Genomic DNA, 20,407 nt, shown 5'->3' with positions numbered 1-20,407 from the left:
CATGCACCTAACACATTTGACTTCACTGGGGCTCTTCAAAGGCTTGGAAGTTAAGCAGCTTTGGCAAGACCAGAGAAACTGAGAAACTACTAAGAAAACTGACTCTTGGTCAGCAACAAGGTTAGCTTGCCTTTGAAGAGCACGTTAACCAAAGATTCGTGCAATGTGTCAGTTTCCAGTCACTTAGGAAAACTCTAAGCCACCAGAGAAGGTTCCTTACATTGAAATTAACACATAAAAAAGATTACATATTAAGAATATCATAATCAAGCTTTCTTCAACTCCTTTCAGCTCAAGGTAGAGCTTGAAGCGGACACATGTTTGCAGGTACATGCAAAACTAGAACTTCCTTGTTTCAGTATAAGCCAATGCTAGCTTAAAATAAAGCGGTGAGTTCACTGTGCTGTTCCTTCATGTAGGAAACACTGTCCTGAGGATGAAGCAAACCTCAAGTGCCCAGCAGCCAAGTACCACAAATACAAGGTGAACCACAAACAGCACCAACTACCACAAATACAAGGTGAGCCACAAACAGCAGCACAGCTCTGGGCAAGACACTACAAAGACTGATATTTGGAGGAGAAGGGCACATCTGAACACTCTTTACCTCATCAAGAAAAACTGAAAAAGTCTCTGGCTTTCCTTCCCTTGTTAAAATTGGCATAACAACATTGCTCCTCTATGTCACATGCCTGGTGCTTCCAGAGGGAGCTCTGTATCGCAGCGTTAAGCACCACTGAGATAAAGCATTGGGGTCCATTCCTGGCCCGGCTGTCCGCCCAGGAATTAGGGGCACCCAGCCCCTAAATAGCTGCATCCAGCTCTGCTCTCGCTTGCTGCTCCTCATTCTGGCCCAAATCCAGGCTAAAGCTCAGCCACTTGCTTCACACAGAGGAGCCGATGGCACTTTTTGGCTTAAAAGTTATTCCACTAACAGTGATGGAAGAAACCTAAATTCTAAGTCTAACCACTAGGTTAAAAGGACAGAAAAAGCGCATTTAAGCATCTGCTCCCCCTATAAATACACATAACTTAATTACATCAGAGCAAGAAGCAAATAACAAGTTGTCTTTATTAGCAATTCAAATCTCACTACACTGGTGGCACTCCTCTAATGCCAGCACAGTAAAAAAACCGTGTTCCACAGGCTTTTAGAACTGAAATTAACTCAGGATCAATAGGAAAAGAGATGCCCACGCGGGGTCCCCGGCCGCACATGCCGCAGCGCAGCGCTCTGGCTCCCCCTGCCGGCCGAGCCGGCCCCGCGCACAGCCGGAGCACCGCGGTGACGCCCCGAGGCAGCAGCAGCAGCGGGGCGGGCAGCTGGGGGTTGCTCTGCTCTGCCTCCCCCCGAGCGGCCGCCTCCTGCACAAGCCCCCAGGAGCAGCATCTATTTCGCGGCCACACGCTTATTTATTATCTCTCACACCTTTACCTCAAGAGACACCAAATCGGGGCACAAACCAAGGTCAGCAGGGACAACCGAGCACCCTGCCCTATGTCGCCGGAAGAGGAATACACACAGGAGGACGCTGGTTTACTGCCCACCTTCGTGTCTGCAGCATGAACAAGCCCAGAGTCACGTGCTGACAGGGATGACCGGTCTCTGCCACCACGGAGCTCTGAGGTCACGCACACCTGACAGCCACAGCACGTACACTCAATGGCGGCTGAGTCTTAGTGCGTTATTTTTCCATGCTGCTCCTACTTAGAGTGGAATACCAGTGCACTGGAGCACCAAAGTGTTCCAGAGTGCACTTCCTAGATACGACAATGAACGGGAGCCACTTTTTTCTTTAAAGCGTCCCCCAACATTGTATCACAAGGACTCTGGCTAGCACAGATCCCAACGAACGAAGCGTGGCTCAGGTCAAAGCGGAACACACCAACGTGTGCAACTTGCAATGCAAATCTGATGGTTTCAGAGTTTTCAAACCAGTACTTGCAGTCTGAAGACTGGGGGAAGCGCCATACATGCACCAACCACACCCTCCTGAGCAGCACATGGGCATTCTCACAGCGGCTGAGTAAAACAGAGCCATTCAAGAACCACTCTGCAATGACCAAGCATTATCCCAGTGCCCATTTAACATCTTCAGATACCGAGGTACTTCAAACACACACACAATGCTGACACAGCACTAGTCTCCTCGTCTTCACAGATGCCCTCTGAGCTACAGCCAAAGACTAGAAGATAGCAGAAGTTTCACATGTACAGCTCATTGCCTTTTCCATCCCCACACCCAGAAATCCACACGTTTCATCACAATACTGAAGTGAATGCACAACTAGGACCTTCCAGCAATCTTCGTAAGTGGAGACACTCTGCACCCAAAAAAAGCCAAAACTGTGCAGCTCCATCTTTCAACAGATTTACAGAGGTCTGTTTTTCACAGTTCACTACTTGAGAAGAATCAGGTAAAATTTCAGGTTGTGAAGTTCTCCGTTAACTTGACAATGCTGCATGCAACCACACGTGGATTTGATCTCCTTGGGATCAGGGCACACAAAGCTCAGCGCAGTACCGGCACTTCCAGCAGCACCTCTTGGCACCACGAGGCATTACCAACTGACAGTTCTACGCAGGTCTGTCTGAGGGCTAAATTAAAGCTTCTCCTTGGCACAGGAGCAGCAGCAGCTGGATAAAGACAATTGCCTTTCACCACCAGTTTCCATACTGTTAACTAAGTGCGATCTGTAGGAAGATACTTCCAACAAATCAAAAATTCCATAGGGGATCAAAATCTAAACATAAATACAATTAAAGCCTTCTAATATTAATGCACACTTTTTATTATATTAAAATCAGGCAATGGTCTGATACAATAAAAAGGCTGCTTATGGAATACTGTTATGTTAAACTTTAATTACAGAGGATGTTAAATCCTTACAACTAATATTTTCCTCAAAAGAGTTAATGGAAACATCATTGTTCATTGACTTGATAGCTGCTGCTTTAAAATGTATTTTTATTTTTATTTTTAATTTTTTTTTTTTTTTTTTTTTTTTTTTTACACAAACACTTGCTTTTTTTCATAAAATTTCAGACACACTAGGTTGGTTGTATGTAAGCTTGCATCCACATTGCAGCAGTTAGTGGTCCAAAAGAGTAGAACAGAAAAGGCAGCGATTTGCCAGGATGCAAAGCCAATACAGGTCCTTACTCTGCTGTATGCACCACTTCGCCACAATCTTCAACGAGGGGTTTTCTCTTCCAAGACTTAGAGGATCCTAATAGAATCGACACTGACTCAATTTGTCTGTCAGATCTTTAGAAGGGCCAAACTAGGTGCTGCACTTCATTAATCAATGTTCCTGGGTCAATCCAAAGCACCAAAAATACAGCTATTGGAGTGCGTGTTTTGAACCTATGCGCAGAGCTTCCCACTACAGTCTGGCAGCAGCAGATTTTGGCCATCCTGGTAAATTACTGCTCTTTTCACCATGTCAAAAGCCTATCTAACAACATCAGCCGCAGCCAGCTTGGTGGCATGGCAGCAGTGCCAGAGGGGCAGGGAAAATCCACATTTGCGAGCAGAACAGATACTCTTGATTCCCAGGCTGGTGAAGACTAAATTTGTTGCAAAACCAAAACAATAAGCAGGAGGGAATAGGTCAAGTTATTGCCCCAGTGCTTACCCCTGCCATCCAGGGGTGAGAAGAGACACAAAGAGGGGCAAAAAGAAAGCAGCATCCCCACTAAAAAGAGGGGAAGAGGGAAGAGATTAAAAGAACCCTGAATCCCTCACCCAATGCCCATGTTACCAGTGAGGGGATCAGGAAGAGAAATACAATCTATGCCTTGGCCAGAGGGAAGGAGGAAAGCCTGCCCCAGATTACCAGGGCATTTAAAAATATACAAAACCAAAAATGACCACAGTCACATTCAGCCTTTACTAGAGATAGCACAAAGGGAGGGATGACGGAGGTTAGCACACATCCCCATTAGTAGTCCATAAAGCCCAGTGTAGTACTGGAAGCAAAAACCTTTGTGTCTATTCTAATAAACAGCCCTGAGCTTCAACTCTATTGCAAAAGACAGAAAAAGGAAATAAACAACAAAACAACCCAGGCCAGACACACAGCAAGGTGATTGTGGGACGTATGCTTCACAGTTAAGTTAGATGTGCCACACTGGTCTTGACAGTAATAAATTTAAATCAACTTTTCCTGATACCAGAAGTTCAGCTATGTGGACAGTGGTTACACAACAGGATTATTTGTTATAGCACAACTTATATTTCAAATGAAAAAATTAGTATCATTTACAGTATCTCAAGAAAAATCTGCTTTGAATGGGAACTTCCTTTCCAGTATTTTGAGGTCTACAAGATGCATCTAGAAAATTTACTACTGTGGAAAATGAAGACAGCTTAAATTGAATAAAGGGGCATGATTCTTTTTTTAATTAATTGCTGTAACATTGTCCTTCAGGTGGCTGAGGAAGTTTCATATTTTCTTTAGACATCATTAGACGCCGAAGCTCTTGCAGAACAACTTTGATACTAAAAGAATTCTGCCATTTTGCTAGGACTGATATGGCTCTGGGGTCCACCTAGAACAGACAAAAACACCACTTCTGTCAGAATCAGTACTATCGATACAGATAACTCCCACATACACCCTCCAGCCAAAGATCTTTTAAGAAGTCTGAGTGGAAGAAACAAAAGAATGCAAAAGCAAGCAAGCGGCTTTCCTGAAAGTGTAATAAATCCATGCATAACTATTTTCAAGCTGCAAATGTACAAGAAAAGTCAATTCCACATTTTGATTCCAAAATTCACTCAGTTTGTACAGTTCCCTCCTACTCCCCTCTTTCCTTCTACTCTGAGAAATGGTACGAGTAAACAAAAGGTATTAAAGCAAACTGCAAATATAAAGCATTCATTTGAAGCTGCATGGGAAAGACATGTAAAATAATAAAAAACAACAACTTACCACTCCATTAGAACTATTTACTCCATTCATATTAATTTTTGTTACAAATCTTACAAATGGAGGTGCTTCTGGATACTTAGGCCCACATTCTACTTTAAGGCTGTATATTCTGTTTTCATAAATTGTCTGAAGGGAAAAAAAAGCGGGAAGGGGGAACAATTATATCAGGCAGTTCAACAGTCGCTTGGTTAAAACAGTGGTTACTTCAGGGACCCAAACCACTAAACAGAAGGGCAGCCACTTGCATACTACGCTGGCTACCGTTTTGGGTTCATTTTACAATGTTTAGAGTATTAAATGCTGCTGTTTTCTTAAGCACACATTGAATTTTCACATGAAGAATGAAGTTGGCATTGCTTGCTGTTCACTATGTGAAATGATTTTTCTTAATCACCATATAGTTTAGATATCTACTTTTAAACCAATCTTTATAAAGCAGTTCTGTTGTTTATCAATTCACTCATCACAGACGTGATCTTGAAATTAAAACTATGGCTTTAGTGTAGGCAACTATCTGAAGTCAGCCAGTCCTAGAGCTGCACTTAAAAACATTTGGTCAATGGTCAAACCAGTGCAAGATCTCTCTAAAAGGTGAATGCTCCAAAATCTAGTACATGTCAAAGTACACAGGTTGTTCTGAAAGTAATGCCTCCTATTTATTTCCATGGAAACTACAACAGATACATAGAGCACAATAACATTATTTGATAGAGCAAATTCTCAGCTACAAAACACTGATTTTCAACATAGTCCCCACCATTAGCTGATTCGTGCAGATGAGCTGATCAAGGCACTCTTCATTTTGTGGCATGACAGCTGTGCAAGGCCATCTGGAACATGGCTTGTTCTTCACGTTGCTGTTGACAGTGCTGAAAGGCACCACCATGACTGTACTGACATCCACTGTTTGGTCTCCACAAACATTCAGTAGTCATCGCTGAATGTCAGTGAGTATCATTTTTTCTGCATGGAGGAATTCGATTCCACCCCTTCACTCTATACACACTTCCATGTCAGACACCATTCTGTCAGACTGCCCCTCTGCTGCCAGCTGCAACATCACAAACTAGGAGGCATTACTTTTGGAGCAGCCCTTGTACATCCTGATCCCAAACAGCATCAACATTGTTCCAGAGCACGGGGGACAGTCACCTGGCTCAGCCTGGACTGCCCCAGTCTCCAGACAGAATCCAAGAGAGCTCTGTGCAGAGAGCAATTAACACATCGAAGTCTGTGCAGACTTTCAGGGTCCATGCATATAACTGCATCACATTAAGACTAGTGAACAGAAAGTCTTCACCATGCACATGTCTACAGCCAGTATAAGATAGGTGCAGACAAAGTTCTGACAGCATCACTGTTATTAAATAGCTTGTATAAGCAAGAGGAATGACTGGTTGCAAAACCGAGCCTGGGAAGCAGCAGTATGCTTCCATGTATGGCAGCAGGGACACTCCAGAGCAGCAGCGTGGACCCAGCTCAGCACAGCAGCTCATTTTTCCCTACAGGATGCCTAGCATCAGATTCCTCCACCAGCCACAAGCACAATTGTTTTCTACACAGAAGAAAACAGGATTTTTTGATTTTTTTTTTTTTTCAAAGCCAATATTTCTCACATCTACTTAAAAAAAAAAAAAAAAGGTAATAACAGGACTGCATATGAACAGACCTAAAAGCAGAGGAATCTCCTCGCAAATAAGAATGTCTGAAAGTTCCCAGAATCTCCCTTCCTGCAGCCTGTGGCTTTCAAACAATTACCTCAACTCAAGAATGGAAAAAAAATATATATCTGTATTCATAAGTGTGCCAGAAAGACAAAAGAGGCATAGCTGAATAATTCTTTTGTGGTAGTCCTCTAGCCTTGGTTAGCAGTATGACGTGAGCTACAGATTTCTATCATTGCTGACAAGTCAACATATGCCTATTTGCACATTTCAGTTTCTATTTAAATTTCTAAATTAGATTTCAAGGTTGCTTACATTTTGCATAATGTGTAGGCACACAGTGAGCCTTCCTGACAATCCCAATGTAGGCTCATTAAAGCTCTCCTAATGTTCTAAAATTAAATGTCATTCTGGGAAACAATTTGGGCATATCATAAATGAATGAAACGATCATATATGGGGAGATGTTAGCAATGGCAAAAAGAGAAGAACACTTCTGGATGAGATAGAAAATACTGCATGTGTAAATTGTTATTAATTCTTGCACAACATCATCTTGAGTCAGAAAAGGTAACTGACAAAACAGAAACACATCAGGAGGTAGCACGACTGAAGGATTGTAAAGGTTTCCAAATCCATAGCACTGGAATTTTTTAGAAGTGATTCTAAAGCCAGACACAGAGGACAACACAGACTACTGCAGAAAGGAGAATTACCTGCCTGCACTTCATGGCAGGGATAACAAGGAAACTAAACAGAGACACATAGCAAAACTAAGGGCAACAGACACCTTCTGTTTTTAGAATACATGCACACATATAGTGCACAATCAAGTTCTAATATTTACTGCCACAGACCCTCAGTTGAATAAGGTTTTGGGAGAGAAAGAAGACAGAGAATACACATCAGTGCTATCACAAAGACTATGATAGCATTACAAGAACCTACTTCAGGAGAGAACATTCAAAAGAGTAACTGAATTCATTAAAACTCAACTTTCCTGAGTTAGCTGAAACTGTAAAAGAGCATTTCAGTATTTCTGCAATCAGAACAAACCTGTAAACTCAAGAGGAAACAGCAGAAAGCCTAGTAGTACTGACAGGACATCCACGTTTTACCTAGATCAGCTCCATATGTAATCCCACCAGCTGAAGGATTTTAAACCTTACTGTATTCGAGAGCACAGGATACTAGAACCCTGGAATCTCAAAAGTTAAGTCTTAATGAATCTGTAAATACAAAGCAGACGTGACAGAACTAACCAGAGACAGATACTAAAAGTATTCCAGATCATAAGCAAAAAGACACAGAGATACATGAAACCTGTTAGAATACCTAAGTTGATCTTTCAACATAAGTCACTTACTGAAGTGTTTTGCCACTCATTTTTGTTTTGTTTGTTTTCTATTTCAGTGCTTAGATTAAGAGAAGGAAAAGAAGAAGAAAAAAAGAAGTAACAATGGTATTTTAATATTTAAGTGGATGCTTACTCTTGGGGGCCCAATAATCATTCCTGTCCATCTTGTGAGTGTCATATCTTCATCATCTTCAAGGCCCCAGCTAACTGTTCCATCACCTACTCCTTTTTGACCTTCTTCAAGTTCTTCCAACAGACGAAAATTACGAGGAACTTTTACTCCTAAAAACAATCAGAACAGTACTTTAAGTAAAAACTTAAAAATACCACCGTTTCTCAACAGTGTAAAGATAGCCTTGTATTTAGCATGGAGTTTTCAAGTGATACCAAATATGCCCAAAGTTGGACAGGCCAGCTGTCAGGGCAGGCAGCAAAAGAAAAGGAAACCTCTCCATCCACTCAGAGATACAAACAGTATTACAGAGCTCTATTAGCACTTGTTTATCAGATCTATAGCATAAACACGTGCCAGATTCTACAAAATGAGCATAGTCAAATCCTTCATGGTGTCAAGTCTCTCACAACTTTTAAAAATATCACTCAAATCAACTAGAACACTTTCACAATGTTAATAGGTTAATCTGAAGTTAATTTCAGTGGGCTTCGTCAGTAGCAACGCTGTCCTTAGTACTTCTGACCTCTTCCCACCACAGAATTTCAGCACTTCTGAATTGCTACCACATTATTCCTCAAAACATACACGGTAAAACAGGGAAATTTTCTTATCCTCACTACATTAATGGAAAACAATGGCACAAGATCTCAGTGAGACACTTGAGGTCACGCGCTGCGTCTGTGGTGAAGGACTTTGATCCCAGGCCACGTGGGACTTCATTATTTGCTCCTCCTCGGAGTGCCCATACCTCACCCACCACAAAACAGACACACACTCCAGGCCGCTGCTTCCCCCTCAGATACCCATGTGGAGCACACGTCTTTCCAGCAGAAACAAAATTATTGCCAGGATCCATTCGATGGAGTTATTTACACCTGACATACAAAAAAGTCGGGATTTGGATTATTTTTTCACCTCAATAATCCAAAATGAACTATGCACCAAAGTGTAATAGTGGAAAATCCTAAAGAATGCTCTTCATTACCACTGATGTAGCATGGCAGCACAAGAACAAGCAACTCGCCTTGAAGCATCCAAAGCGAACCCAGTGGACCTCTCCTAAGAAGCCACCTCATCCAGCATTCACAGCACGTTGCATGCAGAGGACATTAGAAAGAAACCAAGAAAGAGCTCTGAGAACCGCTCCAGAGCTCCCTGAAAACATGGGCAGCCATAGGCAGAGGGCCTAAGGCTGTAAATGTAAAATGCAGTGGTGCTTAAAGTCTTGTGGTTCATGTTTTCTTAAAATCCCTTCCAAGTATATTAATGACCTACAGAAACTAAATGTCAAAGTTACTCTTGCTCCAGAATTATAGTTGCCACAATTTCATTCACTAGAAAAAAAGCAAATTACTGAAGGAATTAGTTTGCTGGCCAGTTTGGTACCTCACCTCCAATAATCGAGTTCAAGAATATTCTGGGGAAATGGGATTCAGTGACACAGCTGCAGTGAGGACACAGAGAGGAGCCTAGAGCCAGCTAAGAGGTATCCAACAGTCCCACCAGAGCAGCACCAAATGCAGGAGGGGCTGCAAGGCACAGTGCAATGCAGCTCCAGGCCAGATCCACATCACTAACCATCAGCCAGATCATGCTGTGACCGTGACTGCTGAGAAACACGAACCTTTGGCTGTGAAAGGAAATGAGTCAGTGCGGCTGTGAAGCCATCACCATGAGGCTGATCCCAAACCCTGAGCAGAACAGCACCTCCTGGAGATGGCTGCCATCTCCCTGGCACACAACCTCCGAATTATGATGCAGCCTGTGGGCCTTCAGCATGGGAAGCTCCAAGTGTGCTCCTCACAACTGGTTTAGGCAGATCAGGCATCCCATCCTAATGGCATCCACAAGGACAGGTGCCATCACCACCTGCATGTGCTGCTGCTCTGCAGGACCTTCACTGAGCATATCATGCCACCAAACCACATTCCTCTGGTCAACATGACTGCGATGCACACCAAGAACTGTGATCTGAGCCTCTCTCTGTCAGTGCTTGCTAACACCACCTCATATTCACCAGTGGTGTGAAGGAAACTTACTGCGGCCGAGTGAGACCAAAATGACAACCAAAGAGGAATCAATACCATGGCGGCAGCACCACATGCTTTAAGGAAAGCAGACACAGGCCATCCATCAAAGAAGAAAACCACAGATACTGCCTACCTGCCCCTCCTCTGAGCACCAAGCACACTGCTCACTGAAAGAGGCAGGAATTCTGCATGAAGAAAATTAGGTGATTGTGTAATTAAAAATTCCGTCCTCCAGTGAGGCCATAATCAGACCAATGGGAAGCTTTACTGCTAAGCACAGCTAGGTCTGGCTTTGCAATGTTACAGGGACAGAAAGCGGCTTGACCTCAAGGCTCCCCCAGGACACGGCTGCTCAGATGCAGCACGTCTGATTCTGTCTGAATCACAGCCACCCAACGCAGACAGCATCTCTGAGGTCCCTGACAGGTCTGAGGTCTGCAGAGTGCTCGCTGCTTCCATCTAACGCTGGCTCCAATCACACAGGAAAAGTGAACAGAAATGGTTATTGATTCCACAGCAACTGCTTGCCAGTGAGCACTGCAGGAGCATTAGCTTATTTCCAAATGACCTGTCCTTACGCAAGGCAGAGGAACGGTTCAGATGCAGCATGCTGGTCAGCCCAGGAGGATGCACAAAGCTGAAAGCGATGGCCTGGGACACGCAGAGGCACCTGCCCAAGATTATCATCATTGGCTGTATGCAAACATACCATTGTGCTTTTGTCCAGCAGAACTCCTGGAAAGCAATATGAATCATTCCATGCACCCCCACTGTTTGCAAGGCAGAACAGGTTGTGCCAGGGGATGCCCTCTTCTACCCCATCACCTTCCATCACTTCACAGCGCAGCAGTGGAGATCTCCCAGGCAGTTCCCAAACCAACCTGTTTTTCTGAGAGTCCTTTGTTTGACACACAAAAACCTCAGTAAAGTCAGAGGTAATTAAAAATTAACACAAAATACTTCCAGCTACGCATTTTTAACAAGCGTTTGCTGTGGCTCAAGAAGACCCCCATATAGCAGGAGCATTTATGGCATAAACACACAATTCCACCCAGATAATGGCTTCACTCGCAGCTTGCCCGATCTTGCAGACATGCTCCCAGAAATGTAACTGACGAAGCATTACAGAGCAGAAGCAGGTATTTATTTTCATTCACAGGAACAAACCTATGAAAGCTGAGCCATATAACTGCATGAGTAAGGTAAACTCTCAAATCACACGAGTTTGTACAGCCTCTACAGAAGTTCATTTTTAGTAAATTTGCATACATGAAGCCTCAAACCCAGACAAATTCATTAACTGGTTCATGAAATATTTTTACAGGAAATTTGAGAATAAAACTGAATCACAGGTGAAGTTTTGCAGAAAGTCAAGACATGAATTTTACTGAACTCAAAGTTGCAGTTAAGGAGCTGCTAGGTTTTAGGTGACGTCCTCTTCAGCCTTCAAATAGAATCAGGACCTTTTGTTTCCAAAACGTTCAGTGCTGCTGCATGGATGGGCACCAATGAGCATCTGGCACCAAGGCTGTTTGCTGGACTGCAAACCATGGGCTGGGCCAGCTCAGTTACACTGGGACCCTGCGGCCACCAGAACCCACTGCAATTCTGCACCAGGGAAACAGAATTATTCCTGGAAGACAGCTTGGGTTTTTAATGCCTTTTAAGCACTCTCAGATTCACTTTCTGACCCTGCACCACTAAGGATGCAGACACAGAAATTCATGCATCTTACAATCATTTTTAAAATGATTTACCACTCTGAGGTTTTCTCATCTTAAATTTACATTCTTATGAAATACACAGTATGTCTTTAATGTTAAAAACAACATCTGCTGACAGACTCTGCTTTTTAATATTTTAATTTTCCTGGCTATAGAGCAATATCAAATTCAGAAACTGTATCACAGTGCAAATAGCACAGGGAGAGCAGGGAAATGAAGTGGGCAATGCATCTGAGAGCGGGTGCTTCTCCTGAATCCTCCACATCAGTGTGAGCCAAACAAAATAAAGACCTCACAAAAATGTCAGTAAATCTCTCTTTCCTTTCTACAATGAAATCTTGAGGATTAAAGCACAAATATTTCATAGAAAACAGCTTATCAAAGAGCACTGAAAATGCTCTTCACTAGTACTGTGGTTTAACCCAGCTGATAGCTAAGTACCAGACAGTCGTTTGCTCACCTCCCCCAACCCCAGTGGGATGGGGGAGAAAATTAGGAGAAAATGCAGTGGAACTTGTGGGTTGAGATAAAACGATTTACTAAGATAGAGAAAAAGATAATATTTATGACAAATATATATACATATATGAACATAACGAGTGATGCACAAACAATTGCTCACCACTCCTCAACCGATGCCCAGCTAGCCCCCGCAAGCAGCAGAAGAGAGCGAGATGAACTCCCACCCCCTTCTAAACTCCTCCTGCATGATGTTATATGGTATGGAATATCCCTTTGGCAGGTAGAGGTCAGCTGTCCTAATTCTGTTCCCTCCCAGCTCCTTGGGCCCTTCACTGAGAACGGCCTTGGCTCTGTACAGCACTGCTTAGCAGCAACTATCAACATCTTTGTCTTATCAACATTGTTCTCCTAGAACCAAAACATGGCAAAATACCAGACACTCTGAAGGGAACAATTCCATCCCAGATGAAAGTAAGACAACTAGCAGGGGCTCTTAAAACAATTGCTACAGGTTTCTTTACACTCTCGTGGATAACAGGAAACCCCAAATCCTACCCTTTCAAGACTATTTTAATTTTCTGTACCAGTTCCTCACCTACACTAATTCAAGGGAACCAAAATCCATTAACTTTAACTGCCCTTGTTGCCCACATACATTAAAACTCTTTCTGCTGCTTACTTTTGTGCATTTGCTATTCATCCTTTAATACACCTTTTCCAATGTAATCCTCACCTCTCTGCAGACTGCAGCTATCTGGAAATTTGACAGCTTATCCTTACAGTACTATGAGTGTAAAAAATAAATAAATAGTTCCTTGTCAAAAAGGTATATAAAGCTTTTGAAGTGAGGCAATATTTAAGACAGCAAAAGGCTTTCAGCAATTGTCACAGAAACTTTCAGGACACAGGAACCTTTGATTGCCTGCACCTACTTTACAGTCACTTCCTCCTTGATACTGCAGACAGGTACCGAAATAGCTTGCTAGATTCAGAATAACTTCTTGAGCACTTGAAATAATTCAGTATTTTCAGCTGTGTAGAAGCTAGAGCCTGACTCTGTCCTTCAATGCTGGAAGCACATTACTTAATGTCAGGGCTTTAGGATGCCTGAGGCAGGCTGGTGTCTGCACATGGCTGAAGCCCAACAGCCTGCCCGCTGGAGGATGGGACACACTCCATCATTTGTACTGGAGCTGAAAAGCAGAATGTTACCAGCTCAGCTAGAAAGTGCTCTAGAGAAGCCATCCTGAAGTCATGTCCTGGACAAAATCTGTACAATAAATCTCATCAGAGAAAACACTTCTCTCATGAAAAGAAACCAATGTTACCAGCCATGAGCTGGAGGCTCCCCATCAGCTGCTGCTTCTGCCACAAAGCACCACGTTCCCACCAGTCCCCAACGGCTGAGTGCACAGGCAGATGTCCTGAGTTAAGCTAAGCTCTGAAAACCACACACCAAGCACAGACCAAGGGGCTGTGGCTGCAGAGCATCTCCACCGGGTACCAGCATCCCAGGGCCGCTGCAGGGCTGGGGCAGGGTGCAGCCATCCCACAGCTGGGAACCCTGTCAGTGCACCTTGCCCTGCTGAAGGCATGCTGACACCTCAGCACACCTCACAGGACTCAACAGCGATTCCAGCCTAGCTACATGGTTAATGAATTACTTTAAGTTTTCAGCCAGAATGCCATTCTTCCAATACATTATATAACCATACCGTTACATACAAAAAGATTCAGCTGTCTTATTGTAAGATTTCTGAACTATTTACCTTTGTTTCTCACTCTACCCTTGCATGACACAAAGAAGCTCTGCCACCAACTTCTTCAGCACCTGCTACTTCAAGTGCTTTTATATTCCATCTTATTTAAGAATGCACAATTTACCTTTCCAGTTTCTCTTTCATTTCTTTTTCCTTCCTACAGGTATTTCACTGACAGACTTAGAAGGCACTTGGTGGCTGGCAATATTTAGTTGGGATGACACTGAATATTGTGTGCAGTACGCACGCAAAGGCTCCCATACCCTTCAGTGAGCAGTTTCTTCTGCATCCTAATGGCTGTTCAACTTTTCACCAGCATATGTGTTCACGGGGATTTTATGGGTCCCCCAACAATTACAAACAGAAGTTTTTAATACACTATACTAAAACCAGTCTGTCCTTTCCTTTCCTAGCAATATTAACCACACAGATTACCGCTACCACGCCCATTCACCAAATGATTTGTCCTGTCCTTCAGAGGTTCTCCACATTCCTCTGACTTTGAGTAACTTATATCTGGGCAAACTGTGTTACTACTCTGTTCCTCTGGGCTGTTGGTAAACACAGTGTCTACCACAGCCCTGCAACAGACCTACAAGAGAATGGTGCATTAAATGAGGTCATTACACTTTTTCTCATGATAAAAGTTGGAAAAACAGGATTTCATAGGCCAACAAGGCCAGGTTCTGACCCCTTATAATAACTGTCCTTCCACGGCAACACTGGAGCAGGAGCAAGCTGTGGCAGTACACGCACAGGTACCCACCTGTAGCAGCTCTAGGGGCTCGGCTGCACCGTGCCTGCTCCCTGAGCCAATGGAGCCAAGCTGCGCAGCACGCAGCCTGAGAGCTAGGCAGGCACTTACTGCTCGGGTGCTGTGGTCTCCTGTGAAACCTTATCAGAACGACTAAATCCAACTCTTTATTCATATATTAACTCTGAGGAAAAGAGAAAGGAGAAAAATTATCATTGGCAATGCAGAATTCTCTGTATAAACAATACTGATGAGCCTTACATCTTCACATTTTTTTTTCCCTTTTAATTATTCTTACTGGCTTAGTAAATAAAAATACAAGGTTTACTTGTCTAATTCCCAAGATCAGCCCTGACTTTTTTTCTTTTTTTCTTTAAATTTATAGTGTCATAATTTGTCATTCCTTCCTCTGGACCAGTAGCTGCTTTCAAAGAACGACTGAATACTTTTCATCCTCAACCTCTACTTAAGCTCTTTCATTGAACTATAAACTTCGGGTATCAAACATCTCAAGTGCTTTGTAAAAAAATATGAATGCATTTAGATGCCATGAAACAAGTGTTTGCAAAACCTGTTCTTCAAATGAGTGAAGACATCGTGATGCCTGCATGCAGCCCCACAGTGAATCAGGCACAGTGCAGAACAAGGAGGTGTCACTTCCCGGCTCTGTGTTACCAATGCCCTCAGCGCACTGGTGAGGAAGAACCATGACCTGCATTGTAGTACTACCGCTGCTGCCAGGAACTGGACACTACGTTGCTCTCTTTTTCAGAAAGGACAATCTCCAGCTGCACCTTACTGGTGCACCCAGACAAAGCAGGCTGGTGGTAGGGCAGTCTGGGATTCACAGCTGGACAAAGCTCCGAGGCCCACATCAGTGCAAGCCATTGGTCTGTATGCAAAGGTTCCTCAATCCCAACCATGGGGCTTACTGCAGAAGTTCAGTGTTTCTGCAGCACGCTTTTTTTGACACATACTGTTTTGCACTATTTCCTCTTGCCAGCAGCACCTAAACAAACAGGACCTCTAGAGCAGCTAAGCGCAGTGCTCGTCTGATGCTCATGTTTTAGAGGCAAGGAGCTGAGCACCTGCTCACCATCTCCCTGGCTCTGTATTGCTTCCAACACTGCAAGCCAGGGACACTCTCAGGAGGATGTGAGATAACACAGCAACCCAAAGGCACAGTGCAGCTGATGGACAGTGGCTACCTACAGCTCATCCCAAAGGCACAGAGGAGCTGCACGGGACCGGCTCCAGACTCGATCTCTGCAGCTTGGATCTCCATCCACCCTCCCCCCTCCATGATCACCCAGGCAATAACTCATGAAGCTGCACTGGCTTAAAAGCAACAACTACTGGCCTTGCTCTTCCAGCCACATGTGAAATGGAAAGTCAGCAGACTGATAGGATTATAAGAGCGAAGAAGTGAGATAATGTGATATTGGAAATGTGCCCTGCCCATGCGCTTTAAACAGGTGCTCCACAGCTCACAGCCACCTGCTTCCAAATACATAACCTTGTTATGAACTTGGTCACTAGGAATTACCTGCACTGTGACATTTATTCTTGAAGGCTAGAAAGCCACCAGCAGAAACCTATCTGTAAGAAAAGTGCCTCTGGATATTTCCGCTGTACCTCACGGCGCAGCCCTTGGACTGCTAGGGCACACTGGACACTGTTTATGAGAGCAGGTGGACGAGATTGGCAAACAGGAATGAAACTGCATTATTTGGTCTGCAGAGGTTAGCCAGAAGAGAAAAGATACATCGAGGTCCGGTTACTGCTATTTAGTTAAATGCGTAAACGATAACGAGACGGGGGCCGTTTAACCATTCATAGCAGGTGCAGAACGAGGCAGGAAATCAGCATTCAACTTTCTGAGCCCTTCGGAAGCAGCACGCTGGGGCCCTAACCCCCCGACCACCGCCGCGAGAGTGCCGCGTTCTGCCCGCAGCCCCGGAGCACTGCGGCGGGGCCGGGACTCACTGCGGGCTGGGGGCGGCCGGTAGCGGCCTGGGCTCAGCGGGGCCTCTGCAGCTCCCTCCACCGAGTCACTCCCAGCCGCAACCCTCGGCCCCCGGCCCACCCAGCCGGGCCTCCGCCGCGAGGCCTCGCAACCCCGGGGAGGCCGCGGTGAAGGGGAAGGAGACGAGCCCGGCCCCGCCGCCCCCTGGCCGGGCACCGCACCGCGCCCCTCGGCCCAGCCCCCGCTGCCGCCCCCTTCCTCCTTTCCCTTCGCCGCAGCCCTCGCCCCTCTATCGGCCGCCTTCCGGCTCGGCCCCGCCGCCTGCTGCCCCGCGCCGAGGGGCGGCCCCGCCCGGCGCCCCCCGGCCCGGCCCGGCCCGCCGCCCGCTCTCCGCTCACCCGCACCCGTGGTGGCCGCCATCTTGCGCCGCTGCCGCCGAGCCCCACCCCCTACCGCCGCGTCAACGCAACGCGGGAAGTGAGGCCTCGCGGTGCGGGCGGGCGCACTAAAGGCGAGGCGACGGCGGACAGCTCTCTGGTGCACGGGGGACGCTTCCCGGGATGAGTCGCGCGGGCGCGCACACACGAGCTTAACCGCGCTTTCTATTTGGCAGGGGCTGCCCGAGCTGTTTTTGCAACCCCCAGCTCGGCAGCCGGCTTGTCTCGGGGAAAGCAGAGCCCTAGCTCTTCCAGGGACGCCTGAAGTTCGGGCACACTTTCAAGCGTTTAACATCCTATAAAACTCCAATGCGATTAATAACTGCCAAACCACAATCATTATGGCCAGAAGACAAGCAGCATTTAGCTCCTAATGCTCTCAAATTATCCACAGTCACTTGGTAATAATCTGGTGTTGTTTATGTATTTGCTTCCCAAACCTCTTCCTACTACGTCTTCAGCTAAGGAAAATTAACACAGTCATTTCATTTGCTGTCCTGTTCTTGTCACCATGAAACACTGACAACAATCTGTGCTGCAGGAGCAGACGGTGCCATGCTGCTGTGCATACTCCATGCAGACCCTGTAGTGACCACAGCCAAGATGACCAGCCAAGCAGCAAGCAGTGCTTAAACGCATGGTCGGAGCCCTCCCTTCCGCAGGGGAAAGACACAGCACAGACGGATGTCCCCGCTGCGCTCCTGAAGGTTGGGACTATCCAGATATGGAATCTGGAAAAGGCGTGCCCAGATGAGACGAGACAGCAGGACGACCTACAGTGCTGTGCTTCATCAGCACCCTTTTTCCCTTGCGTCTCTACAGCCAGTACACTAAGAACAAAAAAACCTGGAAGGAAATGAATTCTGCTTTGTCTTGCACTACGTATTCCCAAAATTTTGTCCTGAAACATCATACGGAAATTTCACAGAAATTATTATGAAGTAAAAGATTTAGAGGCTCATGGCTCTGTCATTCAAGCCAGTTATATCAACTTAAAAGTGCACAGCTTTTAGCAGCAAACAGCCATGGTACTGTTTCTACCAGTCATTCATTGATGCTACTTTAAAAATAGCAACACCAGTCTTGCTGGTTAGACTACAATTTAATCCTAACACTGCATTTCAGACATGGCTGAGAGCAGCAGAGGAAGCAAACAGGGCAGTAGCTAGGTGGCACGAGAGCTCAGCAAACCTGACCTGGAGCTGAGGGTGCAGATGCCAGGTGCTCCCGCTGGAACTGCTGCAGTTCTGGGGCAAGGTGGTTGCTCAGTGCAACCCCACTGCTGTAGCTCCCTCCCCTCTGCACCAGCTGCGGGAGGGGACAACAGGTACAGGCACCCTGTGTCAGTCCAAACCTCCTACTTTGGACCCATTCCATGCAGGGATCAAGGCGGTGTTTTGCCAGGGTGCTGCTGCTGGAGGCTGTTCTGCACCTCCTGCTGCTGTTTTGGGAACTGCAGAACCATGCAGAAATGTTCAACACTTCAGCAGAGGGCAAAGCTTCCCCTTGTAGGCAAGGCCCCAAACGGCTGTTCTTGCAGGTTTGCTTTGCAGCACTAGACATGCAAAAAATGAGGAATCTGCTCCTGCTCGGTCCTTGCAGTGCCATGAGCAGCACAGTGGGACAGCCACAAAGCTGGGGAGGCCATCAGCCTGGCCACTGCCCCGGAGCTCCAGGGAGCAGAGGGCCGTCTGCGTCTTTCTGAGAAGTGACAGAGAGAAACCAAGCAGCTTCTACAAGTGTCAGCCACACTGAAGTACAGGTCCTCACTGGAGTTTAAGAGGGGCTTGTTCTGTTTTAGCTCTAATCTGTTCCTAATCAACTTAAGGCAAATTCATCTTAAGCCAGATTTACATCTGTTGAGAAGGATCCACGTAGCTTTTTGCTCCAGAATTGCCACATGGATTTGACAGAAGCATCCACTCCTTTAAATGGGTGAAAGAGCTCCCGGAATCCAGCAGAAAGACCAGAACCAAGCCAGCTTTCATTAACACTCTGCTAAGGATGCTGCTTTACTCAACTCCAGTGAGCTGAGCAGAAGGGAAACGAGGAGGACAGGATAGAGAGAAAACCAAGGACTACAAAGCTGTTAGAATATGGATCACAGGAGCCTCAGAACAGAAGGAGACATGACTTTAGATTTTCATCAAGATGTGAGAAGTAACTGTTACTGCTCTTTGTACTCACAGCTTTGTACTCTACACTCCTAGAACTGTAGGAACTTGCACACTGGAAGGGGAGAAGAGGGAGAAGCGTTCTTTGTTCTGGACATGATAGTTTGCATCCCCAGCACAGCAGTACTCATCACGTTTTACTTCAACTTCTGTCACACCTGTTACACCAAAGAAATTTAGAATAAGTTTTAGCCACAACTTGTGAATATTACTGGATCTAACTCAACTGTTTCAGAGTAACGATCACCACATCACCTTGCCCAGCAGGGAAACCTACCATTCTTCCCACAAAAATTTATATTCACATATCAGTCTGTGATACACAACAGTCAGTACCTGGAAATTAGAACTAGTTCTATCGCTACTTATTCTAGGAACTACTTTAACCCAACAGATTCGGCACAGAATCAAGCTTCATAAATGCCCGGACTGGAGAGAAGTAGCAATAATTGAGAAAGAGCTTGACAGCCTGCAACAACCTCCCCTAGCTGGCAGGTGCTGGCTGCTCCCCCCAGCACCGTGTGTTCCTATACATGGCCTTCTTCACCAAGGCTGGTGTTGGAGAGCTTGGGCGAGAGCTGCCCTTTTCAACAAGGGCAACACAAAATCACACAACTGTTTTTCCTCAATAGCAGTATAAAAGGAGTACTCCTCCCTCTTCTTCATATTCAATTAAATGCTCACTGAAGTATTCTTTACCACCAAAGCTACATGGATACCCTGACACTGACTATGATAACTGGAGAAGACAATTTCACATAATAGTAAAACGTTGTCCCTAAGGGTCTGAATCATTTAAGTATATTAAACATTTGGTAGCCATAGTACCAACTGTGACTTTATTTGTAGAAGCCAGCTCAGAGTTCAGCATTCAGCAGTTCCCACTGAAGGAGAGTTGCCAAGTCCCAATCCTTTAACGTGTTGTCCATCACTGAAAATTGGTATTTAAAAGCTTACACTCACAGT

The 20,407-nt window shown here is 45.3% G+C and overlaps 1 protein-coding gene across 4 annotated transcripts; it reads right to left on the bottom strand.

The window, feature by feature from the left end:
* On the bottom strand, positions 2,773 to 19,474 carry UBE2V1 (ubiquitin conjugating enzyme E2 V1). 4 transcript variants are annotated; one of them, XM_021416324.1, is made up of 4 exons: positions 19,455 to 19,474; positions 8,093 to 8,241; positions 4,939 to 5,064; positions 2,773 to 4,555 (listed from the first exon to the last, which is right to left on the bottom strand). In XM_021416324.1, exons 2-4 carry the CDS (start codon positions 8,135 to 8,137, stop codon positions 4,409 to 4,411), a joined length of 318 nt encoding a protein of 105 aa, XP_021271999.1. In that variant the 5' UTR covers positions 8,138 to 8,241; positions 19,455 to 19,474; the 3' UTR covers positions 2,773 to 4,408. The 4 variants fall into 4 exon arrangements, with proteins under 4 accessions (XP_021271999.1, XP_021271997.1, XP_021271998.1 ...); XM_021416322.1 differs by lacking the exon at positions 19,455 to 19,474 and adding an exon at positions 17,229 to 17,364; XM_021416323.1 differs by lacking the exon at positions 19,455 to 19,474 and adding an exon at positions 17,235 to 17,337.

The sequence above is a fragment of the Numida meleagris genome, chromosome 19, assembly GCF_002078875.1.
Source record: "Numida meleagris isolate 19003 breed g44 Domestic line chromosome 19, NumMel1.0, whole genome shotgun sequence".
Lineage (NCBI taxonomy): Eukaryota > Metazoa > Chordata > Aves > Galliformes > Numididae > Numida > Numida meleagris.
This window is presented reverse-complemented; position numbering and strand designations above follow the sequence as displayed.

Coding starts and splice junctions, on each gene's coding strand:
- UBE2V1 (XM_021416321.1), bottom strand. CDS start 15,039: ATGAATAAAGAGTTGGATTTAGTCGTTCTGATAAGGTTTCACAGGAGA. Junction 8,242..14,876: donor AGCCCCTAGAGCTGCTACAG/GTGGGTACCTGT, acceptor GATTGTTTTTAG/GAGTAAAAGTTCCTCGTAAT. Junction 5,065..8,092: donor TGATTATTGGGCCCCCAAGA/GTAAGCATCCAC, acceptor TTTTCCCTTCAG/ACAATTTATGAAAACAGAAT.